At 44.5% G+C, this 12,912-nt stretch overlaps 1 protein-coding gene across 1 annotated transcript in view; it reads right to left on the bottom strand.

Moving 5' to 3' along the window:
• The window catches only part of PFKM (phosphofructokinase, muscle), a 50,854-nt gene that overhangs the window by 1,984 nt on the left and 35,958 nt on the right, over positions 1-12,912 (bottom strand). The window contains exons 18-23 of the mRNA XM_075265884.1: positions 9,344-9,496; positions 4,983-5,147; positions 4,674-4,735; positions 2,425-2,536; positions 397-496; positions 208-313 (exon numbers count right to left, since the gene is read on the bottom strand). Of these exons, the coding sequence (XP_075121985.1) occupies positions 208-313; positions 397-496; positions 2,425-2,536; positions 4,674-4,735; positions 4,983-5,147; positions 9,344-9,496 (698 nt within the window). The remainder of the gene's footprint in view (positions 1-207; positions 314-396; positions 497-2,424; positions 2,537-4,673; positions 4,736-4,982; positions 5,148-9,343; positions 9,497-12,912) is intronic.

The raw sequence follows: 12,912 nt of genomic DNA, 5'->3' as shown, positions 1-12,912 counted from the left end.
GGGATTATGGGAAGAATATGCAAATATGTTTCCCAGGATGTAAATAGGGAAACCGTGCCTCTGTACGCTGCCCTCTATAGGAAGCACCCTTGAACATCATGCCCGACTTTTCAACAAGCCTTTAATTGCAATGATGTGGGGTTGTATTACAAAATCACAACTATCTAACAGATTACAATGTAATAATAGACTTGTGTAAATACATACTCAAAATCAGTTTCATTCTTCAGTTCCACCAATGGCTGGAATACAAGACTTCTCTTGCGCATTCCCAACAGACAGGCTGAATCTGCAGTATTGGCAAATATACGACCTGCAACAGAGGACGCAATGTGAACAGAGCAACGATTCTAAATTGACAGTGAATAAAACAATGCAATACAAGATGGTGCATACCATGTCTGGAGCACTCCTTGACCTTTCCAGTTATCCAGCCTACAGCTTTTGCGCCCATTTTTGTTCCAAAGTTTCTATCAAACGGTGTAGGTGTGCCTCCCTAAAGAGGGGAAAACACCAGTTATAGGACTTCATACTTGTTACAGCTACACAAGAAATACACAAAGTAATAAGTCATCTTTAAAGCAAAAACAAATGTAATAGGAGATATTCAGGAATTACAGGTTTCTGACGGGAAGCTGGGGAAAGTGAAAAATAATAAAGAAAAACTACTCGACTGTCCCCGGTGCTGTCTGGTCCAGCGTGGCCTGGAAGCCTGTTCCAGCGGACGTCCATTCCACACATGACCACTGAGACCAATCATGTGGGCTCAACGGTCACAGGAAAAGACACAGGCCATTACTTGCAGATGTCACCGGTGTTGTTCCGTGTCCTTTCCTGTGACCACTGAGACAGCAGTAACGCGTGGCGAGGACTTCCACCAGGACAAGCCCCTCAGAACCACTGGACCGGACGGGTGGGGGACTCAGAGCACCGGGGACAGGTGAATATGAAGATTTTTCTTACCTTTCACCTTCCTCCTACCAGAGATCTGTAATTCATGAACAACCCCTTAAAAGGAACCCAATTTGAAAATATCTGAGAGATTTTGGGCCTTATTTTTTTACAGTATCGAGTTTAGGCTTCTGCCAGGGGAGTTCAATACATATAACCATGTGACAAGCAACCTAAAAGGTGATATATTACATAGGGTAAGAAATATTAGTTCTCTAGATTATTTTTACTTCTATTTTTCGCAAGGGATTATTGGAGTGACCATTTTGCCTCCACTATTATTAACAGCATTAAAAGATATGCTTTACAGCAGCCACATGAAGTATGGCACATGAAGCTATATGACATGTGCAGAAGTCATTGTAGCGGTAGGGGTAAGAAGAAATCTTTCCCCATCACCTGTCAATGGTGGATACAGCTAGAGGTGATCACAGAGGTGTTACTGTTCATTGTAAACCTGCTTAGGAGAATAATGAGATGACTACTGAAAAGTGATCTCTACAGAATGGGAAGTGTCAGCTAATGACACTTAGTGGTCAAAAAGCTTCAATTAAACGCTTCAATATTTTTTTTTTTAGTACAAATTGTACAGCGCTGCAGAATATGTTGGCGCTATATAAATAAAATGTATTATGATATTATTATTATAGTACAGAGCAATCACCAAAGACTCTTACAAATATGTTTAACACAGAAATTGGATTCAAACAACAGGTCATTTTCAGATAACATATTCACTTTAAGAACCCTTATGTGAGTGCAATTGCATACTAAGCAGCCGCCCCCTTAAATGGTAGATGTGGGAATGACTGTTTATCAATATTTGACACCTGTGACCTTTGTGGCTTGTTTGCATCCTGCTGAAATTAGATAACCTGTCATTCAACCAGCAAGCATGACCTTTACAGGGGCCACACGGTGGTTCAGTGATTAGCACTGCAGCCTTGCAGCGCTGGAGTCCTGGTGTTCAAATCCCGCCAAGGGCATAAAACCATCTGCAAGGAGTTTGTATGTTCTCCCCGTGTTTGCATGGATTTCCATCCCATATTCCAAAGACATACTGATAGGGAAAAATGTACATTGTGAGCTCTAAGTGGGGCTCACAATCTACATTTAAAAAAAAAAAAAAAAAAAAGCATGGCCTTTACAGCAGGACTCTATAGCCTAAGCATTCTTCATTCTCCATCAGTACAGGTCACAGATATCACAATTCCTCTCTATGCTTAGAGAATCCAGCTCATGTCTGGAAAAGATGTTTGATACCATGTAACAGCAGCGAGCTTAAGAGTCCCGTGTCAAAAAGTAAGAAATCATGAGAACCTATGGGATCTTCTATAATCCATGTCCTTGTCTGTGACGTATAACACAGTGAATGTGTAATAACCCTTTACTTACCGGTGCAGCAGTTGCTGTAGTAAGTGGCGTTACAGTATTCAGTAGTATCTAGGTGGCAATACATTGCGCTCTCCTTACCTGCTGCATGTGGCCCAGAACGTTTTTCCTACAGTCAAAGACGCCTTTTCCTTCCTCTGAATACAAGTTGAATATAAAATCGGTGCTGTAGTTTTCGCTGCATTTCTCATTCCTTAAATTATAGAAAGACAAAAAATGAATTTAAGTCATCACATTTATGTCTGTCAATGGACGATGTCAGGGGAAAGAAGAACTTGGGCATGTTGAATCTAGGAGAGATTTCTGGCTGTGACTGGCTTTTCTTTCCCCCGCTCATGTACCCTCAAGTTAAGCATGCATTTATAGGGGGTTGGCGGGAGGAATAGCTGTCAGCTGGATGAGTATTTGGCCTAAAGATTGGCCTCTAGACATCAAGATTCTGCCCTGTAATATACGGCCATAGTCACATACTGTACATTATACAGATCAATGCAACACACTAGATCTTTACCTTCCCATGACTACACATACTGTATATAATGGCCATAGCGTTCAGCTCACACACACAGCATCCTTGTGATGTTCTGACCATTTAAATCATCTAAGCCTTTTCAACATGGACGACAACTAAATAGTCATATCTAATAAGGATTTCATATTCTAAGCCAAGATTTCCCTTTCAATGTTGGTCATTTTGTACTACTTGAATAGCCTCAATGATATCAACATGAGATGGCTGCCTTTATCAAAAGTGTCAAAGGGGTTTTCCAGACTCAAGTCAAGTTTTCATACGGATGACCTGTCCACATCACATTCTGAAATAGCAAAATGTTCTATCATCCACCTTAAGGATAAGTTGTAACAGATTAGGCTATGTTCTGCTCATTGTTCAGATCCATCATATCATTGATATTGATATCACATAGACCAGCTGTTCTTGCAACCTCGAGTTACCGGAAGCTGCTAGCGAACGGGTGGCAAATGCAACACCGTTCCTGCACATGCTGCCTGTCTACTAGCGGCTTCCAGAATATTGTGTATAGGTCATCAGTAAGTGATCTGTGATGGTCTGACATCTTGACACCGCACAGACCAGCAGTCCCAGTAGCTACTAGTGGACGGGCAGCGAATGCAACATGCCTCCTGCAGATCCTTTGTGTTCGTTAGCAGCATCCGGTATCAGTTTGAACATTCGATTTGGGACTTGAGGTTAAAACAGTAGGGGGCTGGGTAGTTAAAATAACAGGCACAGTTGTAGTAGTGACTGGAGGACACATTGCTCTCATCCACAAGGGCTGCCTACCTGTCAGTGCTTCTCAGAAGACATTGTGAGAGGCTTTCAGAACCCTTAAACTAAGATTCCTGTGTTTAATGCACTTAAGTGCTTTATAGTGGAAATTGGACAGTTTCATACAGAAACATTGCATTCTGTAATAGCAAAATGTTCTCTCATCCACCTGAAGGGGAAGTAGCAGCAGGTTAGGCTCATTGTTCAGATTCATCAGCTGGCTTGAAGGAGCCACGGTATTTGGGTAGCCTCTTCACTAGTTCCCAAGCACAGAGCCATACAGCAAAAGAGCTTTTTTTAATATAGCTCAGCCCATTCGCTTAAATGAGACTGAGACTTTAAAAAAAAAAAAAAGATTGCGCAAAGTGTCCATGATATAGAGAAACATCTAGCAACCTACTTCAGTGTGGTAGCAGGACCAAGTGCTACCAAGAGCGCTGCAACTGACTTCTAGCATTAACGCTAAATACATGAATATATAAAAGGGGTTGTCTGGAATCGGAAGGTAGTTGAAACTGATGACCTCTCCATGGGCTACTTCCGGCTGTATACCTAGTATATGGATTCTGGTGACCAAAACAAATGATCAGCATGGGGTCCGATTGCGAGACCCCAACTGATCTGATACTGATAAACTACCCTGTGTATAGGTCATCAGCATCAACTACCTTCAGATCCCGGACAACCCCTTAAGGTCACCCTGTTACTTCTCTTCTACTGTACTCTGCCCTCTCCTCTCACTTCCCTGGGTCTGACCTATATTGGCTCTTATTGTAGAACAAAGTACATGTATAATGTGTCTTTGGCAGACCATCATTCAAGGCCTTTGCACCCTCATGCAATATTTTCAATGCTATTTCATATTAAATTTTGTATAAAAGCAATGTCATTATTAATTGTTATTCTTTCTGAGTTTTTTGATAGCGCATACTACTATGTACTTTCAGAGTGAGAATGTAGCAGTGAAGAACCTTTCTGACAATGTAAAATACATCTCCAAAAATATTATCTAAAATATATGTTCATAAGCTTCAATACACACCTTAAAACTAAACCTCGTTTCACTGTCGTCTTCATTTTGTCTGTGAGATGCTCAACATTTGTCTGTTATAAAAAACAAAACGGAAGGAGATTTTTTCATATCTTCCTGTAATGATAATGTGTATAATGAGAAATGTCATATATCAATAGTGCAGGTAATCACATTTTATAAGGTCAGGTTTACAGGAAAGAAAGACGAATCATTGGTGGACTTTTGCCTCAGATTCTGCTCCAGTTTCCAGCCATGTGCGTTCCTTCACTTGCTGGTTAGCCAAAAATGTAAGAGTGACTTTTGATGAACTTTTATTACCTGTAAATCATGTATAGAGAATGGCTCTTCAAAGATGTAAGCTGCATCTGCGCCTGCAGCAAAGCCGGCCATGGTAGCCAAGTATCCGCAGTATCCTCCCATGGTCTCGATGATGAATACTCTCCTCTTTGTCCCAGCAGCCGACTGCTTGATCCGATCACATGTCTACAAAGAAAGGTAACATTTATATTTCAGGGTCCAGGAATGCCATCAGATGCAAGACTGTGCAAAGGTTTTAGGCAAGGGAGAGGTTGCAAATAAGGAAATTTTTCACACAGAAATGATCACAGTTTTTTTTTTTCTCAACAAAATGCAAAACGAAGAAATAAAAAAGAAATCTGAATCCCATCAATATTTGGTGTGACTGCCCTTTGGAGGAGGAGTCCTGGAAGCGATGATCCGGCCCCTGCAGAGCCCTGATCTCAATATCATCCAGCCGGTCTTGTATTACATGAAGAGACAAAAGGATTTGAGTAAAGCAACATCCACAGAAGATCTGTGCTTAGTTCTCCAAGATGTCTGGAACAACCTCCCTACCTGGATCCTCAAAAACTGTCTGCAAGTTGAATAACTTATGTAAGGCGAAGGGCAGTCACGCCACATATTGATGGGCTTTAGATTTCTCTTTGTACATTCATTTTGCATCCTGTTATTTTTACAAATATAAACTATTAAATACAACTATTTCTGAAAGCTTTCTTACTTTGCAGGATTTGTCCACACATGCTTAAAACTTTTGCACAGTACCGTATAAGTTAATGAAAAAAATACATACTGTATATTGTCCATTACTTATTTATATGTTTAATATAACTAAAGAGCTGAAGGAAAGTGTGTTTGCCACCTTGTAAATCCCTGTAAATACCAAAGATAGTGGTTGATGTGAAAGTGACTTTTAAGAGCTATCCCAGTAAGTACTGTTTTCCCGTGTGTTGAATTTTTAATATAAACTATTGAGCTCAATACACAAAAAAAAATGACAATCATAAAATCATGAAAACTTGTGGCCACCATTAGACCTCTAAATCATAGACTAGGGTTAGTCAATGTTCCTAACAGCATACCTGGTAAAATAGCAAAGCTGGTGCATGTTATGCCTTGGACCTCATCCAAAAAGACCCCAAACAGTCCTAAAAACTAAAAAGAAAGCAGCCCACGGGGGTATGTTAAAGCATCAGTAGAATTATTCCAGACTTTCACTTCTTGTCAGTCTTTATCAAGCTGAAACATCGCATTCGGGAATAAATCCACTGGTGTTCTGATGTAAACCGTGTGCTGGGTCCCTACTTGTGATTTTTTTTTTTTTTTAAAGTATTTTCCATGGAGAGGGGAGTAACAAGACACCTCAAGCAGAGACTTATTTTCTGTTAGAACAAGGGAATGGACATGTTGAAATTCAATATGCTCGAATTTGGTCAAGACAATCTGATACTCGCAGGATATTCAGTTGGTCTTGCCAAAATTGCCAAGTATGGCTGACTTATTAGTATATATATTTATTTCCATAATAAAATTGATCAGATCCGTCAGGAAATAACTGCCCAATCCCCCGGTGGCATTGATTCCCACACCTACCATAGCAATGATCCCCTCACCAACCGCACTTCAGACTGTTCATTCTCATCTTTTGATCCTGTTACAGAAGAGGAGGTCTCTCAACTACTTTCTTCATCTCACCCTACAACCTGCAGTAGTGACCCCTTCCCCTCACACCTTCTCCAATCTCTGTCACGACTTACCTTACTAAAATATTTAACCTCTCTCTCTTCTGGAATCTTCCCATCCTCCATCAAGCATGCTGTTATAACTCCGCTATTGAAAAAACCCTCCCTGGACCCATCCTGTGCTGCTATTGACCCACCCCTAACCTCCCCTTCATTTCTAAACTCTTGGAACGCCTGGTCTATTCTCGTTTAATCTGTTATCTCTCTGCTAACTCTCTGCTTGACCCCTTACAATCTGGTTTCCGCGCTCTGCACTCTACTGAAACGGCTCTCACAAAAGTCTCCAATGATCTCCTAATGGCTAAATCTAATGGTGACTTCTCTCTTCTTATTCTTCTGGACCTCTCTGCAGCTTTTGACACTGTTGACCATCAACTTCTCACTATGCTCCGCTCAATCGGCCTCAATGACACTGCGCTCTCCTAGTTCTCCTCTTATCTCTCAGACCGCACTTTCAGTGTATCATTTGCGGGCTCTGTTTCTTCCCCTCTTTCCCTTGCTGTTGGGGTTCCTCAGGGCTCGGTCCTAGGCCCCCTGCTCTTTTCTCTCTACACAGCCCCCATTGGACAAACCATCACCAGATTTGGCTTCAGGTACCATCTTTATGCTGATGACACCCAATTATACACATCTTCCCGGGACATCACCCCTGCACTCATACAGAACACCAGTGATTGTCTCTCTGCTGTCTCAAATATCATGTCCTCGCTCTATCTGAAATTAAATCTCTCTAAGACTGAACTACTACTGTTTCCACCATCTAATAGATCTGTCCCTGATATATCCATTGCAGTCTCAGGCCTTATTATAACTCCTAGGCAGCAAGCCCGCTGCCTTGGGTTCATGTTTGACGCAGACCTTTCCTTCACCCCTCATATTGAATCACTCGCACGTTCATGTCACATCCACCTAAAAACATCTCTAGAATACGCCCTTTCCTTACCAAAGATACACTAAAGACACTTATTGTCTCTCTGATTCACTCTCGCCTTGACTACTGTAACTCCTTACTAATCGGTCTTTCCCTCACTAAACTCTCCCCTCTACAATCTATTCTGAATGCAGCGGCCAGGCTCATCTATCAGTCTAGACGCTACAGTGATGCCTCTGGTCTGTGCCAGTCACTACATTGGCTGCCTATTCATTATAGAATAAAATATAAAGTTATCCCCCTCATCCACAAGGCTCTCCATAATGTCGCACCTCCCTACATTTCCTCCCTCATCTCTGTCTACCGCCCACCCCGTGTTCTCCGTTCACTCAATGACCTAACACTTACATCCTCTATTATCAGAACCTCCCACACTCGTATACAAGACTTCTCCTGAGCTGCACCACTTCTCTGGAATGCTCTACCCCGGACAATCAGATTAACTCCCAATTTCTACAGTTTCAAACACAAACTAAAGACATATCTTTTCAGACAGGCCTATCACAATTCTTAATGTAAACCCTTCCATACCGTCATTAGAATCCCCAAAATGTAACCCTCCTCTGTTCCAGCTCCCACATTACCCCACATGATATGATGCCATTTTAGGCTAACTCTATATGTCCAAGCTCCATGCACAAGTTAAAGGACACCACTAGTGACGGCTCATACAGTTTTATGTTTGTGTAATGACAGTAACCTCTATTACAAAAGTGTCTGACCACTGTATAAGCAATGCCGCCCCTGCTACCTCTTGTGTCACCCCCTCTACCTCATAGATTGTAAGCTCTTGCGAGCAGGGCCCTCAGTCCCATTGTGTGAAATGACTTTTCTTGTAATGTTTCTTTCTGTCTGTATTTGAACCCTACAAATTGTACAGCGCTGCGGAATATGTTGGCGCTATATAAATAAAATGTATTATTATTATAATAATATATACCTTAAAGGGACTCTATCACTGGAAAAAGATGCTTTTGAGCTAAGCACGTCTGAATAGCCTTCAAAAACGCTATTCTACTACTACCTTTACCGTTTCTGTTGTCCCCGCCGTTTCTCTTTAAACTCCTTTATTATACAAATCTATTCTCCAGGATGTAATTAGGAGAACAGTGCCTCTGTATGCTGCCCGCTAGAGGGCAGCCTCCTTAACATCATGCATGATGACATGATGCAGAGTTTATTGCCAAATTAGGCAGCATACAGAGGCACTGTTCTCCTAATTACATCCTGGAGAATAGATTTGCATATTTTTTACCCAGAATCCCAAGCGGAGCAGGAATGACTTGTAAGTCTCCGTACGCCTATGTAGGCACACACTCTCCCTAAAGTGTATGTTTATCCCCTGACCCCAGTACTGTCCGAGCGGCCATTTTGGTGTAGTTCTACACCAAACTACACCAAAATGGCCGCTCGGATATGCGGTACTGTGCATGTCCGAGCACAGAGGCACTGTAGGTTCATTCCTATAACATATCACCAGATTGTTCCCAAACAGTGCATTGTGCCTTCTAAATGCTCTTGGTATGCTGAAAGAGCAAAAAAAAACCCTCAGTATAGGACCACCACATCTATTAACCCTATGAGGATGGCACGCTGTTACTAGGGTCATTTTCAGATTTTATACTGTAAGGGATACAAATGCCTTACATACACACACAGAAATATAATGTTTATGGTAACAGTGCAAAGTGGAGACAAGCGCTTACTGTAGTAATGGTGTTAAGGGCTGTATCGGCCCCAATGCTAAAGTCTGATCCGGGTACGTTGTTTGAGACGGTGGCTGGGATGACAACAAGTGGTATACACAGCTCCTCAAACTTGGAACGTCCTTCCATCAGCTCCAGACTGCCTGTGAACGCCTGCAGGAAACACGCTTTATTATAATAACATATGTGAACAGGTGGAGGCATTTGCAAAATGAAACATGGTTCTTACATCCACTGGGTACAAATGTTAACATGTTTATAGGATTAAATAGTGTCTGTGGGGGTCTGAGAAATTTATGTACAGATATAGAGCCATCTGCAGTAAAGGGGTTATCAAGCCCCTTAAAGCTGATGATCTATCCATAGGATTGTGGTGCTGTGTTTATTACTAGAGATGAGCGAACACTAAAATGTTCGAGGTTCGAAATTCGATTCGAACAGCCGCTCAATGTTCGTGTGTTCGAACGGGTTTCGAACCCCATTATAGTCTATGGGGAACAGATACTCGTTAAGGGGGAAACCCAAATCCGTGTCTGGAGGGTCACCAAGTCCACTATGACACCCCAGGAAATGATGCCAACACCTCTGGAATGACACTGGGACAGCAGGGGAAGCATGTCTGGGGGCATCTAACACACCAAAGACCCTCTATTACCCCAACATCACAGCCTAACAACTACACACTTTACACACTCAATACCACCTCTCTGACAGTAGGAAAACACCTTGAAACATGTGTATTTGGCACTTGCAGTGAGGAGAGCTTGTCACCAGCAGTGAATTTGGCCCTTGTAGTAAGTTGAGGTTGGCACCAACATTTGTTTTGAAAATCAGGGTGGATTGAGCCTCTAACCAGCAGAGTTTGGGCAAATTCATGGTGGAGGGAGCCTCTAAAAACCCCAGTTTGGGCAAATTCATGGTGGAGGGAGCCTCTAAAAACCCCAGTTTGGACCAATTCATGGTGGAGGGAGCCTCTAAACAGCCCAGTTTGGGTAAATTCATGGTGGAGGGAGCCTCTAACCAGCCCAGTTTGGACCAATTAATGGTGGAGGGAGCCTCTAAACAGCCAAGTTTTGGGAAATTCATGGTGGAGGGAGCCTCTAACCAGCCCAGTTTGGACCAATTCATGGTGGAGGGAGCCTCTAAAAAACCCAGTTTGGACCAATTCATGGTGGAGGGAGCCTCTAAAAACCCCCAGTTTGGACCAATTCATGGTGGAGGGAGCCTCTAAAAACCCCAGTTTGGACCAATTCATGGTGGAGGGAGCCTCTAAAAACCCCAGTTTGGACCAATTCATGGTGGAGGGAGCCGCTAAACAGCCCAGTTTGGACCAATTCATGGTGGAGGGAGCCTCTAAAAACCCCAGTTTGGACCAATTCATGGTGGAGGGAGCCTCTAAAAACCCCAGTTTGGACCAATTCATGGTGGAGGGAGCCGCTAAACAGCCCAGTTTGGACCAATTCATGGTGGAGGGAGCCTCTAACCAGCAGAGTTGGTGGAAATCAGGGTGGAGGGAGCCTCTAACCAGCAGAGTTGGGGGAAATCAGGGTGGAGGGAGCCTAGTATTAGCAGAATTGTGCAACGCTTATGGTGGATGAGTATGAGGATGCGGAGGAATTGGAGAGGTTGAGTACAGACATGGAGTTTCATGTTGGGGTGCTTTACACAGGTGGGCACAAAAATGACGGCTCTACCCAGTGGTGGTTCATTTTTATCAAAGTGAGCCGGTCGGCACTCTCAGCTGACAGACGGGTGCGCTTGTCAGTGATGATGCCACCGGCTGCACTGAACACCCTCTCAGATAGGACGCTGGCGGCAGGACAGGACAGCACCTCCAAGGCATATAGGGCAAGTTCAAGCCACAGGTCCAACTTCGACACCCAATACGTGTAGGGCGCAGAGGGGTCGGAGAGGACAGGGCTGTGGTCGGAAAGGTATTCCCGCAACATGCGCCTATACTTCTCACGCCTGGTGACACTAGGACCCTCCGTGGCGGCACTTTGGCGAGGGGGTGCCATCAAGGTGTCCCAGACCTTAGACAGTGTGCCCCTCGTTTGTGTGGACCGGTGAGAACTTGGTTGCCTACTGGAGGAACTGCCCTCCCTGCCGCCAACGTCACATGCTGGAAACATCTCCATCATATTCTGCACCAATTGCCTGTGGCAAGCATTGATGCGATTGGCCCTCCCCTCTACCGGAATAAAAGACGAGATGTTGTTTTTATACCGGGGGTCAAGGATAGCAAAGATCCAGTACTGGTTGTCCTCCATGATTTTGACAATACGCTTGTCGGTTGTAAAGCACCCCAACATGAACTCAGCCATGTCTGCCACAGTGTTAGTTGGCATGACTCCTCTGGCCCCACCGGAAAGTTCAATCTCCATTTCCTCCTCATCCTCCATGTCTACCCATCCGCGCTGCAACAATGGGACGATTCGAAGTTGCCCGGAAGCCTCCTGTATCACCATCACATCATCGGACAACTCTTCTTCCTCCTCCTCCTCCTCCATTAAACGCAGTGAAGCGGACAGATGTGTGGACCTACTCTCCAGCTGTGACGGATCGGATGCTATCCCTAACTCCTCTGTGTGATCTGAGTTATCCCTGATGTCAATCAGGGATTCTCTCAGAACACACAAGAGCGGGATTGTAAGGCTCACCATCGCATCCTCAGAGCTCACCCTCCTTGTGGACTCCTCAAAGACCCGTAGGATGTCACAAAGGTCTCTCATCCATGGCCACTCATGGATGTGAAACTGAGGCAGCTGACTTTGTGGCACCCTAGGGTTTTGTAGCTGGTATTCCATCAAAGGTCTCTGCTGCTCAACCACTCTATTCAACATCTGAAACGTTGAGTTCCAGCGTGTGGGGACGTCGCACAAAAGCCGGTGTTGTGGCACATGCAGGCGTTGCTGGAGAGATTTTAAGCTAGCAGCGGCTACTGTCGACTTGCGAAAGTGGGCGCACATGCGCCGCACTTTCACCAGTAGCTCTGGAACATTGGGGTAGCTCTTTAGGAAACGTTGCACCACTAGGTTGAAGACGTGGGCCAGGCATGGAACATGTTGGAGTCCGGCAAGCTCCAGAGCTGCTACCAGGTTCCGGCCGTTATCACAAACGACCATGCCTGGGCCCAGGTGCAGCGGCTCAAACCATATTGCCGTCTCATCGAGGAGGGCATCCCTCACCTCGGAGGCAGTGTGCTGTCTGTCCCCCAAGCTGATCAGCTTCAGCACAGCCTGCTGACGTCTACCAACGCCAGTGCTGCAACGTTTCCAACTCGTAGCTGGGGTCAATCTAACAGCGGAGGAGGAGGTGGTGGCGGAGGAGGAGGCGGTGGCGGAGGAGGAGGCGGTAGAGGAGGAGGAGGAGGGGGGTGTTCTTCTCGTGTCCCTGCCAGGAATGTTAGGCGGGGAGACGAGGTACACCGGGCCAGTTTGGGAAGCAGTCCCAGCCTCAACTACATTCACCCAGTGTGCCGTCAGTGAAATGTAGCGTCCCTGTCCGCATGCACTTGTCCACGCGTCGGTGGTCAAGTGGACCTTTGTGCAAAGCGCGGAACTAAGGGC

This window comes from Leptodactylus fuscus, chromosome 2 (assembly GCF_031893055.1).
Source record: "Leptodactylus fuscus isolate aLepFus1 chromosome 2, aLepFus1.hap2, whole genome shotgun sequence".
In the NCBI taxonomy this organism is placed as follows: Eukaryota; Metazoa; Chordata; class Amphibia; order Anura; family Leptodactylidae; genus Leptodactylus; species Leptodactylus fuscus.
This window is presented reverse-complemented; position numbering and strand designations above follow the sequence as displayed.